Raw genomic sequence first — 17,606 nt, 5'->3', positions numbered from 1 at the left:
AATGATCTCATACATGACACACTATTGGCCCATAGAGAAGATGCAACCAATCAGAGCGCACTGTTCAGTATCCTGGGTGCTGGTTGGATTGCCAACAGCAGGATCACTCTCTACCCTACTGCAACAGGCAGTACCTCACATTGTTCAGTTTTCTTTTAAGCATATCTGTGCGACATCACTACACATATTTGTCTATGGTGTGGTGTTGTTTTGCATTTTTGTGTATAATTGTGAATGACTTTCACAACCCATCAAATTGCCCAACCACTCTGCACCTTTTAAGGCTTCTGGCAATGTTCCCAAGTGCCAAAGGAAGATGTTTACTATAGCAGGGATGAAACTTCTTGACATACTTTAGGATTAAAGGAAACACGGACCACCATTATGGCATCAATGAATCTACTGTTCACTATATTAAAAAGAATGACATGATACAGGAGTGCCAGCAATGGTGACATTTAACAAGACAGCAAAAAGGAAGACAATTTTCTGCAATAAAGCCATCATAAGGATAGAGTGAGCATTAGCCCTATATATCAATAAAAGCAGGAAGAACACTGCACTGGATACCAACACAATATGCAAAACAGCAGCAAGTTTACAGACAGTAGTGATGACCATTAACGAGTCGCTACCACATGTGGCATCTCCCACCAAACCAACCAAATTCAATGCCAGCAAGAACTGCTTTGATAAATTTCAAAGGATATTCACCTTAAGAGTGTGTCTGCATATGGAAGCTGTCTCCTAACAAACACACTATTGCCAGCATTAAGCAAGGGGGATATTCATATAAACATGTTTTCAAAATGGATGAGACTGGGTTTTATTTTTGGAAACGGGTGCTGTCATGCACTTTCATTAAGGAGGCGGCCAGAGCTCTGGAATTTGAGACGAATAATGATTTCCTCACTTACAATGTGTAAAAATGCTGGGCGCTTTTTGTTAAAGCCATCATTTATTTTCAAGTCCAATAACCCCAGGCCACTATTAAAAATACGAACCTGCTGCCAGTAAACTGGATGCACAACATATACACCCTGAGAATTCCATTGCAAAATGGAGGAAAAAACTATGGTTTATTTTTGGAAGACCCTTTGGATGAAGTCTTCCAATTAGCAATTTTTGATCTAACAATATTTCCCGGTGGTTTTATTAGAGAGGGTCTTGAAAGATTGTGTTTTTATTTTTTTTCCTCTTGATCAAATTGTAGTGGGGGATGGTGGACTTCAACTTGAATTTCTGATTTATTTAATTTGTCTCCCAGTTCATCAGAAACAGTAACAGACAAAACATCATATTTTACTTGACATCATAATTTTCTTATGGAAGGGGGCAAGAGATATGGAGGTCTCTCTCTTTTCCGATTAATAAGTAGTGAACTACCAGATTTCTGCACCTTCCCCACTACAGGTGCACCTGGTAACTTTGTTTTAAGTGGAACCTCCATCAAATCAGGCAAGGGCATAGCCTGAGAGCTTAGTACTATTGTTGGTAGCATTTCGAAGGTTATAGAGAGATAGGCAATGCCCCAGAGTTACTACACAGTGGCAAAGCCTCAGAAGTCAATATGCTTACCTCGTCATGAGGTACTTTACTATTAGGTGTATTTCTTTTCTTAGAGCTACTGGCAGTACTAGTTGGGTTTGATGTCTCCTGTGGTAAATTTCCTTTAGATTTCAATGCCTTTGCATGGCTGTTTTGTTTATTCAGCAGTCTTTTGGCATGTCTTATACTTACGTGCTCCATACTAGATTTGTTGAGGGCAGCTTCTTCAAAGTTAGAGAGCTCGCAGCTCCTATCGGTGGATTTATGATCTGGGTTACAGTTCAAACACTTGGCCTTAAGTATACTCTCTCCATGGTAAGGTTTGGAGCAAATGCTACACATTTTTTTTTTGTTTTTACAAACTTTAGAAGGGTGTCTGAATTCAAAACAGTTGAAACACTGTACTGGCTTTTGTTTGAAAGGTCAAACTCTAATCCTTTCATTCTCAATAACAATATGGAAAGGTACATCGGCATCCTGGAAAGTAAGGATAATCATCAATGTTCCAGGAACTTTATGCACCCTCCATACTGTTAATAGACACAGGGCCAGTATCTCTTCTTCTTCTTCTTTTACTGCATCTTTTCCCACTTTTATGTGGGGTCGATGTCTTCTGTAAATTCATACAGGTCTTTATTGAAAACTACTCCCCTTCCATAACTAAAATTTAGGTGGGGTTTGACATCTAATTTAATATTGTCACTATTTGCTTTTAGGTTAGATAACATGACAGACTGTGTGGATGATTTGGCATGGATAAGGAAATTATTTTTTCCAAAGCGGGATACTATATATCTCCTGGAGCAATGGTTTCTACATTTTTCTATATAAATTTACAAGTTTTAAAAAATTCCCTGTACTCCCTTTAGGCTCTGCAAAAAGCCACATAGATTGTTTTCACTTTCTTTGGGAAGGTTTGCCAACATCAACATCTTTTTCACACCAGTCAACAGGCCTGTATACGTCCAAGTCTGTTGGTACATTATCACACAAAGCACCGTTAATATTCAAATTATTAATTTTACCATACATAATGTTTCTTATGGTATCAAATGCTTCATTATGACTATTATAAGATACCCAGGAATCCCATTTATCACCTGAAAGTTTCATTCTTATCTCCAAAATCATTCTAGAATTCGCAAATGTTCTATATAGCTCATCATAATTAGTATCCATTGGGATTTGGTAACATGAAGGATTCGCAGTTTCCTTATGTTACCCAAATTACCTGGTTTTTGAGCATCAGTAGAATGGTCCTTTTCAGTTTCCAGGTCATCAACAGAGGGGTTGGTTTGTATCGAAGAAGCAAGCCAGGTTAGCCACCTCTTATCGGAGGAGGTCAGTCTTCCTATCCCATGTGGCCCAACACGAGAAGAGGCTTCAGCAGAGACCAGTCCTCAATTAGAGAGGGGCTACCCCTCTTTAGGTGGGCGTACATTGGTCAGTGGGGGTAGTTAGCCCCTCCCACCAATGACTCCAAAGCCTGGTGTCCCCCATTACCCGTAAATATAGGCGACTTAAAACCAGATCACTGGAGCCCGACTCTTAACAGGCATGGTCTGCACCCAGTGGGGTCTGCGAGAGGGTGATGGCGTAAAAATTTGTCGGGTTAAGACGGCATGCCATCCATCCTACACTGTGCCAAATCCAAAGCAGCAGTCAAACTATAATCAAACAAGCCAAAGTCGTCGACAAGTTCATGCCCAATAGGAAGAGATGGGAGAATAAAAGAAATAACCAAGAGGAAAAGAGAAAGTGCTGACTAATTTAGTTGGATCAACAATTGGGCGCCAAGGTCCAGTGGGAAAGCATTTCCCACTGTTCATCAGAGCCCAGCTGCTAATCCCTCAGCCTCCCATCCTCGTCAAGGCTTCAGCATCTGTGTGTGTGTGGGGGGGGGACGAGAAGATTTATACCCCTCCGCAGAATCTCATCTGCCACTCACCATTTGAGGTCCGTCTGTTCCTCTGATCCCACGGTGATCAGCATGTCTGGGGAATCGAAAGTTTGTTTCCAATTGGACTTTAGTCGCCACTAGAGGGATCGAATCCTGAGACGACCTTTGTGAACCAGACGGGCCAGAAATGATAGGTGTCCGAGGGGACACAGCCACTCCTGGGCTGTAAGTTCTCGTCTGAGAAAAGGTCTCGCAACCTTCCTCAGCCTTACTACCCTGTCGTTTGAGGGGAGGGCTTTGTGAGGATTGTTGTCTAAAATCATTCCTAGGTATACCAGTCTCTAAGTGGGAATTAGGGATGACTTCTCAAGGTTTACCATGATCCACAGATCTTGGCAAAGCATCAGAAGTTTGTCTTGGTGCTGAAGAAGGGTTGCCACCAAGTCCGCCAGGATCAGCCAGTCATCTAGACAACAAAGGACAAAGATGCCGAACCTGTGAGCCTAGGATGACACTAGGGTGAACATTCTGGCGAAGACTTGGGGTGCTGTAGAAAGACCAAAGCACAGTACCCTGAACTGGTATTTTTGTTGTCTTTGCTGAATCTTAGATACTTCCTTGAAGACGGATGGATTGGGATCTGAAGTGTGCATACTTTAAGTCCAGTGTGCACATGAAGTCCTGTGGCCTTACCGCTTGTCTGACTGTGCCTGCCATCTCTATGCTGAACGAGGTCTGTTTAACAACTTGTTTAGCGCTGAGAGGTCAATGACTGGTCTAAAGCCTTCAGACGCCTTTTTCACTAGAAAGAGTCGACTGAAGAAGCCTGGGGAGTCGCCGAGGACCTCTCGGAGAGTGCCTTTCTCCAACATAGTCTGGACTTTGGCCAGAAGAGCCAACCCTTTACTGATCCCATCGCAAAGGAGTCTATCGTCAATGGATCCTGTCTTCCTCCATGAGAGGACTTGGTGCCTTTCCTGTCTTTGGCTGGAAAAATGGCTTTTTAGACACCTTATTCTATACTGCCGGTTTACACATCGAGGTCTCACGTTGGTTGGTCTGCAGAGGAGCTGGTGGTCTGTAGAGCCTGGATGTCAAGGCAATATGAAGGAGGGAGTCCTGGTGGGATTTCCTCCATCTCTCCACAGGTTGTTCGACGTCCTTATGCTCAAACAAAGAGGTACCCTCCAGGGAGAAGTCCCGGAGCCTCGCGATCTTGATGCTGGGGACTTAGTAATGGAACCTTTCGAATACTGAGCCTCTACGCTTGAGGATGGTGTTAGCCAACAAGTTCATCACTTGGTGGGCCAGGAACTCAATGGTGTGGGTACCCGAGAGGAGAGAGGTTTCCATCGCCTTCCTGGTACTTTCTTAGGAAAAATCCCCCGTCCGTAACAGGATTCCTACAGATCCTAGCTAGAGATCCAGCCATGAAGTAGTCTGCATGGCGTACTTCGCGACCTTTTCCTGGTTTAGGATCTCTGCAGCTGAGAACGTGACTTGCCGGACGGAAAGCCTCTCTAGAGAGACTCCCTTTGTCAATTCCTCCAATGAATGGTGAAGAGGAAGGGCTGGTCGGGTCTCGTTCAAGACTTCGTAGTATCACCTGACTCCTCTGTTGAATGCACGGAGGATGGAGGAGCTTAGCCTATGAGCCACATCAAAAGGAAGCACAGTATTGAGATAGTTGGGAGGCAACTTTCCGCCGGGCACTCTTCAGCTCCTGAGACCACAGCAAGGCTGCGCTAGACTCCGAGGGCTTCTGAGTGCCAAAGACTAGATCCAACACCGTCTCTCCGGGTCAGATAACCCATTGAGGGCCCTCATCACAGTAAGGACATGCCAGAAGGTGTGCTCTAACTCTCTCTGCTCTTCCTCCGATCCTGGCTGGCAGAGAGATCTTCATCATCGACTGCCGGGAACTCATCCCGGTAGGTCATGGTAGGCTTTAGGGTGATTGATTGCGGTTTTGATCCCCACTGCGGGTCCAGACGTCCTCAAAAGACTTTGGTAGCGTTTACCAGTCTTTTGACTCATTCCAAGGTGGAAGGTACATCTCCAGCATTGAAGGTCTCGGTGGTCTGACCTTCTTCGAAACCTTAGTTATTGTGACGCTATTATCACACTGAAGATCTTCCCCCTGTGAAAGTAGGGGAGAGTCTGGAATACACTCCTCTTCCCGGTAGGATATTGGCTGAGGTGGTGACAGCCAAAAGACTGAGGGGAAGGCGAATCAGCGAGGTTGGTCCTTGTTTTAGGTGTTCTAGTTTGAGTTAGCTTCACCCTTGACGATTCTGCAACTTCTGGAACTCCTCTCTTCCTCTTCAGGGGGGAGGAAGCCATGATCCTTTGCTGTGAGTCTGAGGAATCCGAAGGGAGGTTCCCTAGAGCCTTCGACGTACGACTTGAAAGGGGAGGTCCATAAACCTGCATTACTGCTCAGGCTACGGTTCCGAACAACGGCTGCTTGCTGACGCTGGTGCTGTCCGACAGATCCCATGAAGGGAAGGAAGCGGAAGGGTACCTCTGAGGAGTCTGAAGAACTGTAGTCGCAATTGACTTCTCCTTAGGAGCAGGCAACTTCGGCATCTTGAATGCTTCGTATTTGCCCCTTTCCCCTTTCCCCGGCGGTTGCGCTGTTATGTGTTTGCGGGCAGGGAAATGGGGCGACGGTGACCTGTGAAGAGAAGCCTACTTTTCCTCAGAGAGAGGATTGAAGTTCTCGGAGGGGATAACCTACCTTTCCACTCCTTCTCAGTCTCCTTGTATCCACCTACCTGTTGCCTGGAGGCCTGCTTTGACTTCTTGAAAGTCAATGGCTGCTGTTGATCATTCCCTTTCCCTCTGTGTTATGTTTGTTGAGTGACCAAGAGTTGCTGCAGATTTGGCGAATGCCGACGCATTAGCGAGCATTTACGTGTTGACAAGCGGTGTTCTCGTTGGTAATCGCTGATGTGATGGAGAGCGTTGGCGAGCGCTGGCGGGCTGGTGAGCATTGGCGAACTGGCGAATGCTGACATGCAGGTGAACGCTGACGAGCGGTCGGTGCTGGACGAGAGGATGGAACTGAAATGCGGGCTGGCAAACCATGGTCTGACTTGACACATTGCTATGGATAATGGTGGGAACGGTTTGTGGGGGAACGACGTAATGGGGATCAACACATTGGTGAACGACCGGAGGGAGCAAGATGCTCATGAGAAACGTAATGAGCAGGCAATCGAGGAGCAGGTGGATGTGAGCGGCTACACAAACTAGGAGACTGAAGAGCAGGAGGTTGGCGATACAGAGGTTGGTGAGCAGCCGAACGAAGGTCAGGTGATAGGATGTGCCCTTGAGAAGGGCGAACATCCTCTGAAGAGGATAGCAAGCAATCATTTGACGAGGGGTCATGAACCGAGGTTTGGTTGACGAGCAGCAGAGTCCCTGGAGTCAGGCAAAGGTCGGGAACCAGGAGAGGCAGGGCGAGACAGCTCCTCCGATGAAGAGAGCTGCAAAGACGAGGCCGATGAACCAACGAAGCGTCTCTTCACTGATGGTGAAGAAACACCTCTACGGCAAATAATGAGGATGAGAACGGCGGGGTCTATGACTACGATGACACCTCATAGGGGCGGGAGGATCAGCAAGCTGATCAGCAGCTGGCCTCTGAAAAGTCTCTCTACAGGTGAACTCCCTCAGGAGAGTGAAACATTCGCAGGAGAGACATGGATAGGACTTCCCCCCCCCAGGTGTGTGAGTGAGAGGGGGAGGCTAGCTAACCAACACCCCCCCCCAACTAGCGGTATGGGTAGTTAAAGCTCGCTAAATTTTAATGGCTTGTACTTTCAGCTTCGCCGAAAGTAATACCCATATAAATAGCGAAGGTTTGTATTCCAGTTACGGAACAATGAGTTTAAAAACTTCTTAAGAGTGTAGAAAGATGTATAAGAGTGAGGGGAGAATTTATAAAAACTAATTTATATAAGAAAATACATAACATAAAATTAAAAAAATGTATGCTGTACAGTACTGTCTCTACTTTGCAGGTTTTTACCTCTTGTGAGGAGTTTTGGAACATAGCACCCAAAATAGCCGAGGGATTACTCTACTTCGGATAAACATATTTTCAATCCCTCTTATTTCTAGATTTTTTCCAAAGGGGGATGATGTCTACATAACATTTATAAAATAGTAAGAGCATGGTGGTATGTAAACTGGGACAAATATAAAGTAAAAGAAAAGGATCCAACAAAAACCTTTTAGTAATACCTACAGTTGTAGATACAATGCTACCTTGCTATGATTAGACACTTTTTAAGTAATATTTAGCATTACATATAAACTAATCTAGTGTGCATGACTCCTGAATATAATGATCATCCAGTATAGTCCTTTAATCAGACCACTGAGTAAGGATTGCCAACGTTCCCAGGGCTGGCTACAAAAGAGGTAGTGAAAAAGTATAAAGGGGAAAGTAATCTAACAGCTTATTACTATATTTGCAACTCCCTAAATTATTATTATTATTACAGGGAGAGTTTAACAAGACCGATGAGTCAAACTCGACTTTTACAGAGCTGGACCAATTAACATCGAGAAGAAAATTATTTTTTTATATAAATGTTAAATAAATGAATAAAATAAAATATATATTAAATATAATGGATAAATTATGATGTAAAAATCTGTGATGAATACAAATCTAAATTTTTCTATAAAACCTGTTTCTTGAAGGAGTTAAAATCCTATAAACAGAAAAATTCTGTCTGATAAAAATTCAATAAAACTTCTCTCACTCCCTAAAGGACAACTACCAAGCATCATTCCATTATTTTCCCATCACAAGAAAGTGGTAATACATTTCTACCACTTACTACAGAGTTAAGGAAACTTTTTCTCTCATTTGCCTTTTAGACAGGCATGATATAAAAGTTCCACAAAATGTTAATACACAGTTTTTCCATACTGTAATTGCAACAATGTGAAGTTGAATAAATATTCCTGTCCTGATATATGTTTCAATTGCTTTACAGAAACCAGATCAGATACAAGATAAATTCCTTCTTCCGCTGCTCCAGTGAAAAATGATATTTTAATTATAAAATAAATTTTTTAATATACTTACCCGGTGAATATATAATAGCTGCAACTCTGCGGCTCGACAGACAACATACTCAAAAAACTCGCGAGCGATCGCTATGCAGGTTGCGGGTGTGCCCACCAGCGCCAACTGTCGGCCAGATACTACTCTTGAATGTAAACAAAACTCTTCAATTCTTCTCGTCCCGCTGCGTCTCTATTGGGGAGGAAGGGAGGGTCATTTAATTTATATATTCACCGGGTAAGTATATTCAAAAATTTATTTTATAATTAAAATATTATTTCTAAATATTAAACTTAGCCGGTGAATATATAATAGCTGATTCACACCCAAGGAGGTGGGTAGAGACCAGAGTTAATATGTTTACAGCGTATAAGCTAAGAGTTTTTTCATTTTGACAGTTATCAATATAACAAAACCAAAATAAATAGGTACCTGGTAAGGAAGTTGACTTAGACGATTACTCTGCCTTGTAAGTCTGTCTTCCTCACAGAGCCCAGCGATCCTCTTAGGATGCTGACAGACTCCCAGGAGCTGAAGTATCAAGGGCTGCAACCCATACAACAGGACCTCATCAAACCCCTAATCTGGGCGCTCTCAAGAAATGACTTTGACCACCCGCCAAATCAACCAGGATGTGAAAGGCTTCTTAGCCTTCCGTACAACCCAAAAAACAATATTAAAAAACATTTCAAGAGACAGATTAAAAGGATATGGAATTAGGGAAGTGTAGTGGTTGAGCCCTCACCCACTACTGCACTCGCTGCTACGAATGGACCCAGTGTGTAGCAGTCCTCGTAAAGAGTCTGGACATCTTTCAAGTAAAATGACGCGAACACTGACTTGCTTCTCCAAAAGGTCGCGTCCATGATACTTTGCAGAGATCTATTTTGCTTAAAGGCCACGGAAGTTGCTATAGCTCTAATCTCGTGCGTCTTAACCTTAAGCAAAGATCGGTCTTCCTCACTCAAGTGTGAATGAGCTTCTCGTATTAACAATCTGATAAAATATGACAAAGCATTCTTTGACATAGGTAAGGATGGTTTCTTAACCGAACACCATAACGCTTCAGATTTACCTCTTAAAGGCTTAGTACGAGCTAAATAGAACTTAAGAGCTCTAACGGGGCATAATACTCTCTCTAACTTGTTGCCTACGATCTTTGATAAGCTAGGAATATCAAAAGATTTAGGCCAAGGACGAGAAGGCAGTTCATTCTTGGCTAGGAAACCAAGTTGAAGAGAACAAGAGGCTTTTTCTGTCGAAAAACCGATGTTCTTGCTGAAGGCATGAAGCTCACTGACTCTTTTAGCTGAGGCCAAGCACACCAGGAAAAGAGTCTTAAGAGTGAGATCCTTCAGGGAGGCTGAATGTAAAGGCTCGAACCTGTCTGACATGAGGAATCTTAGGACCACGTCTAAATTCCATCCAGGTGTAGCCAAACGACGTTCCTTAGAGGTCTCAAAAGACTTAAGGAGATCTTGTAGATCTTTATTGTTGGAAAGATCTAAGCCTCTATGCCGGAAGACCGAAGCCAACATGCTCCTGTAGCCCTTGATCGTGGGAGCTGAAAGGGAGCGAACTCTTCTCAGGTATAAGAGAAAGTCCGCGATTTGGGCTACAGAGGTACTGGACGAGGATACAGATACTGACTTGCACCAGTCTCGGAAGATTTCCCACTTCGATTGGTAAACTCTAAAGGTAGAAGCTCTCCTCGCTCTTGCAATCGCACTGGCTGCCTCCTTCGAAAAGCCTCTAGCTCTCGAGAGTCTTTCGATAGTCTGAAGGCAGTCAGACGAAGAGCGTGGAGGCCTTGGTGTACCTTCTTTACGTGTGGCTGACGTAAAAGGTCTACTCTTAGAGGAAGACTTCTTGGAAAGTCTACCAGCCATCGAAGTACCTCGGTGAACCATTCTCTCGCGGGCCAGAGGGGAGCAACTAACGTCAACCTTGTCCCTTCGTGAGAGGCGAACTTCTGCAGTACCTTGTTGACAATTTTGAATGGTGGGAATGCGTAAAGGTCTAGGTGAGACCAATCTAGGAGAAAGGCATCTATATGTATTGCTGCTGGGTCTGGGACTGGAGAGCAATAGATTGGAAGCCTCTTGGTCATCGCGGTTGCAAAGAGGTCTATGGTGGGTTGACCCCAAGTCGCCCAAAGCCTCTTGCACACATCCTTGTGGAGGGTCCATTCGGTTGGAATTACCTGACCTTTCCGACTGAGACAATCTGCTAGAACGTTCAAGTCGCCCTGGATAAACCTCGTCACTAGGGAGATGCCTCAATCTCTTGACCAGATGAGCAGGTCCCTTACGATCTCGTACAGTGTCAGGGAGTGGGTACCTCCTTGTTTGGAAATGTACGCCAAGGCTGTGGTGTTGTCCGAGTTGACCTCCACCACTTTGTCTCGAAGGAGACTCTCGAAGCTTATCAAGGCCAGGTGAACTGCCAAAAGCTCCTTGCCGTTGATATGCATGCTCCTCTGACTTGAGGTCCACAGACCTGAGCATTCCCGACCGTCCAGTGTCGCACCCCAACCCAAATCCGATGCGTCTGAGAAGAGAACGTGGTTTGGTTTCTGAACTGCTAGGGGAAGTCCCTCTCGTAGACTGATATTGTCTTTCCACCAATTCAGGCAAGACTTTACTGTTTCGGAAATCGGGATCGAGACCGCCTCTAGCGTCTTGTCCTTTTTCCAGTGAAAAGCTAGATGGAATTGTAGAGGTCGGAGGTGTAGCCTTCCTAGCGAGACAAACTGCCCCAGGGATGATAAAGTTCCTATTAGACTCATCCAATTCCTGACTGAGCAACGTTCTCTCTTCAACATTTTTTGGATTACGAGCAGGGCTTGATCTATTCTGGGGGCCGACGGAAAAGCCCGAAAAACTGGACTGCGAATCTCCATCCCTAAATACAGAATAGTTTGGGATGGGATCAGCTGGGACTTTTCCAAGTTGACCAGAAGTCCCAATTCCTTGGTCAGATCTAAAGTCCAATTGAGATCCTTCAGACAGCGATGACTGGACGAGGCTCTGAGAAGCCAGTCATCCAAATAAAGGGAGGCTCGGATACCCGATAAACGAAGGAATTTTGCCACATTCCTCATAAGCCTCGTAAACACGAGAGGAGCAGGACTTAGGCAAAGCACAGGGCCCGAAACTGGTACACCACATTGTCGAACACAAATCTCAGAAAAGGTTGGGAATCTGAGTGAATGGGGATGTGGAAGTAAGCGTCTCTTAGGTCGAGAGAGACCATCCAGTCTCCCTTTCTAACCGCTGCTAAAACTGACTTCGTGGTCTCCATGGTGAACTTTGTCTTTGTGACAAAGACATTCAGAGCACTGACGTCTAGCACCGGTCTCCAACCTCCTGTCTTCTTCGGTACTAGGAAGAGACGGTTGTAAAACCCTGGTGATTGAAGGTCTGAGACTTTGACCACCGCTCCCTTCTCTAGCAAAAGAGACACTTCTAGTTTCAGGGCTTGTCTCTTTGCTTCCTCTCGGTACCTGGGAGAGAGATCGATGGGGGACGTCGCTAGAGGAGGTTTGCGTACAAATGGGATTTTGTACCCCTCTCTGAGCAACCTCACACACTGTTGATCTGCACCTTTCTTCTCCCAGGCTTGCCAGAAGTTCTTGAGTCTGGCACCTTCTGCTGTCTGAAGCTGCGGGCAGTCAGACTCTGCCTCGCGAGGACTTGGCTCCTTTCCTCTTTCCTCTCTTCCCTTCGGCACGAGTACTTCCCCTGCTGGGGGCTCTGCCACGAAAGGGCGGAATAAACCTGGACGCTGGAGTGTCTATCCTAGGTCTAGCAGACAAGGCAGACGAAGGGGTCCCTTTGCGAGCCGAGGACGCAACCAAGTCATGGGTGTCCTTCTGCACAAGGGACAACGAAATTTCCTTAACTAAAAGTTCAGGAAACAAGAACTTAGACAAAGGGGCAAAGAGTAGCTCAGATCGTTGACAGGGCGTCACTCCTGCTGACAGAAAAGAGCACAGAGACTCTCGTTTCTTTAGGACTCCTGACGTAAACGAGGCGGAAAGCTCGTTGGATCCATCGCGGATGGCCTTATCCATGCAGGACATAATGAGTAAGGAAACATCTCTATCGGCTGATGAGATTTTCCTACTCAAGGCTCCCAAACACCAGTCAAGGAAGTTAAAAACTTCAAAAGCCCTAAAGATGCCCCTAAGTAGATGGTCCAGGTCTGAGGATGACCAACTAATCTTCGAGCGTCTCATGGCTAGGCGGCGGGGAGAGTCTACAAGACTTGAGAAGTCGACCTGGGCAGAGGCAGGAACTCCCAAGCCGGGAACTTCTCCCGTGGCATACCAGACGCTCGATCTAGACGAGAGTTTAGTTGGGGGGAAGGCAAAGGAAGTCTTCCCTAAACTCCTCTTGGTTTCTAACCAATTGCCTAACAGCCGTAAAGCTCTCTTGGATGAGCGAGAGAGAACGAGTTTTGTAAAGGCTGGCATAGCAGCAAGAACGCCTAAAACAAACTCAGACGGCGGCGAACGAGGAGCCACAGAGACAAAGTGTTCAGGGAACAACTCTTTAAAAATGAGCATGACTTTCTTAAAGTCCATAGATGGCGGAACTGCTCTAGGCTCATCAATATCTGAAGGATGATCCTCAGGCTGAGGGTCAGCAACGTCCTCATCCGAAAGTTCCTCATCTGATAACTGATGAGAAACAAGCAAAGGGGTAGGCAATGCTTGACACGCAGCGTCCGCCCGCACTGGTGCATAAGTGGCGGAGCAGGACGCAGCGTCTTGAAACTGCTGAACAGTCTGGGAACTGTCAACAACAACAACAGGTGCGTGAGGACGCACAGCGTCCACCCGAGACTGCTTAGACCGCCTGGGTTGTGCAGTCAAAACAACTCTAGGTTGCGGAGGTTGACGCACCGCGTCAAAACAAGTCAACTCTGATGGTTGGCGAACGTCCTGAACGTCACCAGGCGCATCAGTGAGTTGCTTAACGTCCACATGCAGTTGAAAGTCCACACGAGACCGCATCGGGTGTGGTACAACCCCAACTGGTTGACGTGAGCTGGCAACACCAACGTCAACAGGACGCACAACAGAACGCTTGGGTGGCTGACGGCCAGGATCTCCATGAGATAAACGGCTAGGTTCAACGGAAACCTTCTCTGCGTTGTAATCTTCCATAAGGGACGCAAGCTTAGACTGCATGTCCTGCAGTATAACCCATTTAGGGTCTACGGTAACGGGTACGGTAACAGCCGGGGTTAGCGTCTGAGACGGCACAACTTTGCCTTGCTTAGGCGGCGAACAGTCATCCGATGACAGCAACGGGTCCGAACTGTCCCAATGACTACATTTGCGTTTCAAAGGCCTAGAAACCTTGCTCCATGGTTTCTTGCGTGAAACGCCTTCGGAAGACGAGGTAAAAATGGGCTCTCTCGTCTTATGGTAGGGGCGATCTTGACGAGATACGCCTGATACCATAGAGGGAACGTCTGTTCGCTGATCAAGGCCTCTCGAACCCATAAGTCGTACGACATTGCTTCTCCCCTGGGCTTGGGAGCTTGCAAGAGGTCCCGGACTAGGTGAACGACAGGCACGAAAAGACGAACCCTCGGTCGCAACACTGTTCACAACACTTTGCGCACTAATCACTTTCCCACTTTCTGCCGTGACACTGTGGCACTTAAGTTCCTTCACGTCAGCCATGAGTTGATTACGGTCACTTGCTAACGCTTCAACTCTCTCCCCCAAGGCATGTATAGCACGTAACATGTCTTGCATAGACGGTTCCTGAGTGCTAGAAGGGGGGTTAGGAACAACCACTACAGGGGAAGGATTAGGTTCAGGGGCATGTGGAGAGGAAAAATCTACGGACCTAGATGAACTTCTCCTTACCCTATCTCTCTCTAGTCTGCGTGTATACTTATCATATTCGATAAAATCGAATTCCGAAAGGCCCACGCATTCCTCACACCTATCTCCCAATTGACAGGTTTTACCCCGACAATTGGAACAAACAGTATGAGGGTCGAGAGAAGCCTTTGGAAGACGCCTATTACAGTCCCTAGCATTACACTTTCGAAATCTAGGTACTTGAGAAGGGTCAGCCATTTTGAACTAGTCAAAGAAAATTCCAAAAACAATCCAAGTCATCAACAAATAATCCGATTCAATAAAGAGTTCAAGAGTTCATGTTGAGGAAAAACACCTGTACTGCGAAAGCTCAAACCAAAATAAAGTACTTCACCAAATATGATGGGAAAACTCCAGGTTCTACAGCGAGTATAAGTACGTCTTGTCGTCAACGTCGACAGAGAAGAATTGAAGGTTTTGTTTACATTCAAGAGTGGTATCTGGCCGACAGTTGGCGCTGGTGGGCACACCCGCAACCTGCATAGCGATCGCTCACGAGTTTTTTGAGTATGTTGTCTGTCGAGCCGCAGAGTTGCAACTATTATATATTCACCGGCTAAGTTTAATATTTAAAAACATCGACTAATGAATAGTTTTATGCTTAGTCCTTATCAAAGCAAAGTCACTCACAAGGATTTGGATAGCTTAAGATAAATACTAATACGACTTCTCAAAAATGTCTCGACCATGCAACCAATGCTATAAAATTGCTTTCCTTACAGAAGTTTACATATCGAAACTTACCCTTCACTAGAATCACTCGATGGTTCATGGCTACTTTCCTCCTCCTCTTTCCCACTATCTTTCGTCCTTTTTCTTCGGTCCTCGTCTTCATCATCGCCATTACCTTCGTCTCCACTCCCATCCCCGCCGCCTCTGTCTATACCACTGGCTTTCGATCCTCCTCCTCCTCTGTCATCAATATTTTTCTCTTCTCGTTTCGTACCTTCGCTTATTTCTTTCTTGTCTTTACTAGAGGTTTTGTCGCCACTTCCTCCGGATATTGTCCTTATGGCAGATGCCTCTGAAATTTAAAATTGAATTGAATCATATGCAAAATATTAAACCCATCAACAGGAATAACTCTACGTTGTTACAAAAATATTCAAAGGATTTCATGTTAAAATAACAATACTGACATGTAGCAAAATGCTTTCTTATACTGTGGCCCAATACAAGGCAAATCATATCTTTAAATCTCAGCACAATGCATTGCCTAATTAACTTTAGGCCAAAGACCTTTTATACAATGACGTGAAAGGTAAAGTGAATAAACCTTGCCAGTGAGGGTACAAGCCATTCCAACTTGCTGCTGGTCTCAAGCTTGGATAAAAGGGGTGAGTTACTGCCTGGTCTAGCCAACTGAGAATGAAAACAATGGGAAAACCTAAATAATGAATCTTGAGTCCTTAAGGGAATGCAATAAAGCTAGGGTTACTTGTAAACGACACGCTGTAAGGAGTAATATGCAGCAAACTTGCAGCAAATGTTTTCATGTTGACAGGATGACGTGTCTTTTTTATTGCTTATATATGAAATATTTGTTTTCCTGTTGTTGCTGTTTTTAAAATATTTTATCTTGATTGTTCATCATTTCTCATGTTGTTTACTTATTTCCTTTCCTCACTGGGCTATATTTCCCTGTTGGAGGCCTTGGGCTTATAGCATCTTGCTTTTTCAACTAGGGTTGTAGCTTAGCTAGTAGTAATAATAATAATAATAATAATAATAATAATAATAATAATAATAATAATAATAATAATAATAATAACAGGAATAGCAGAATTTATGATTACTGCTAAACAAGTTAGCAATTAGAAAGGATTAGAAAAAAAATTGAGAATTGGAAATTGGAATGGTAGCCTCACAGGCATGGGAGGTGTATTATGAATGCTATGCAGGGAAGGAAACTTATGATTCAATATATACAGGACACGATATGGAAAGGGGAAAGTGCAAGAAAGCTTGGGGAAGGATATAAAATTTACTATGCAGGGGAAGATATAAGAAGAAATGGAGTAGGAATTATTTTCTATCCAAATCCACAGGAAAATGTACGAGGTCCCACGTATTAGTGATAGGCTCCTGGTCTTAAAAATTTGTGAGATATAAGAGTATGGCATATCATCTCAGGATATGCCACTTAACAAGGGTGTAACGAAAAAGGGAACTGAAGAATTCAGAGGGAAACTAGAAAGTTATGGGGTCTTTTGACAGGTCAGACAATACTACATTGGATCCCTCTCTCTGGTCAGGATTCACTTTTTCTTTGCTTACACATACAGTGAATAGTCTGGCCTATTATTTACAGATTCTCGTCTGTCCTCATACACCTGACAACACTGTGATTATCAAATAATTCTTCTTCAGCCAAGGGATTAACTACTGCATTATAATTGTTCAGTAGCTACTTTCCTCTTGGTAAGGGTAGAAGACTCTTCAGCTATGGTAAGCAGCTCTTCTAGGAGAAGGACACTCCAAAATCGAACCATTGTTCTCTTGTATTGAGTAGTGCCATAGCCTCTGTACCATGGTCTTCCACTGTCTTGGGTTAGAGTTCTCTGGCTTGAGGGTACACTCAGGAACACTATACTACCTAATTTCTCTCCCTCCTGTTTTGTTAAAAGATTTTATAGTTTATATGGGAAATATTTATTTTAATGTTGTCACTCTTCTTAAATATTTTATTTTTCCATGTTTCCTTTCCCCACTGGGCTATTTTCCCTGTTGGGGCCCCTGGGCTTGTAGCGTCCTACTTTTCCAACTGGGGTTATAGCTTAGCAAGTAATAATAATAATGATACATATATACATATATAACCAAGGCACTCTCCCCAATTTTGGGGGGTAGCCGACATTAAACAAATGAAACAGAAAAGGGGGACCTCTCCTCTCTGCGTTCCTCCCAGCCTGACAAGAGACTCAACCGAGTTCGGCTGGTACTGCTACTGCAGTACCAGTAATAATAATAATAACAATAATAATAACAATAATAATAATAATAATAATAATAATAATATAATAATAATAATAATAAAAAGTTACAGTGGACTGTTAGTGTTATCTAGGGACATGAATGTCCATGTAGGAAAGTTCTGATGGTTTTGAAGGAATGCATGGGGAAGAGGTTTAAAAAGAAGGTACCAGGAGGGTGAAAGACTACTGACA

At 44.4% G+C, this 17,606-nt stretch overlaps 2 protein-coding genes across 3 annotated transcripts in view; one reads left to right on the top strand and one right to left on the bottom strand.

The window, feature by feature from the left end:
- Window positions 1-15,935, bottom strand: part of LOC137623881 (uncharacterized protein DDB_G0280579-like) — a 24,552-nt gene extending 8,617 nt beyond the window's left edge. Inside the window, exons 1-2 of the mRNA XM_068354681.1 lie at window positions 15,878-15,935; window positions 15,184-15,463 (exon numbers count right to left, since the gene is read on the bottom strand). Coding sequence (XP_068210782.1) covers window positions 15,184-15,463; window positions 15,878-15,935 — 338 coding nt within the window. The remainder of the gene's footprint in view (window positions 1-15,183; window positions 15,464-15,877) is intronic.
- Window positions 1-17,606, top strand: part of LOC137623335 (TP53-binding protein 1-like) — a 315,782-nt gene that overhangs the window by 161,258 nt on the left and 136,918 nt on the right. The gene's annotated exons all lie outside the window — the stretch shown is intronic.

Source organism: Palaemon carinicauda, chromosome 30 (assembly GCF_036898095.1).
Source record: "Palaemon carinicauda isolate YSFRI2023 chromosome 30, ASM3689809v2, whole genome shotgun sequence".
In the NCBI taxonomy this organism is placed as follows: domain Eukaryota; kingdom Metazoa; phylum Arthropoda; class Malacostraca; order Decapoda; family Palaemonidae; genus Palaemon; species Palaemon carinicauda.
Note: the sequence above shows the minus strand (reverse complement) of the source record. Positions and strands in the feature narration are given on the sequence as shown.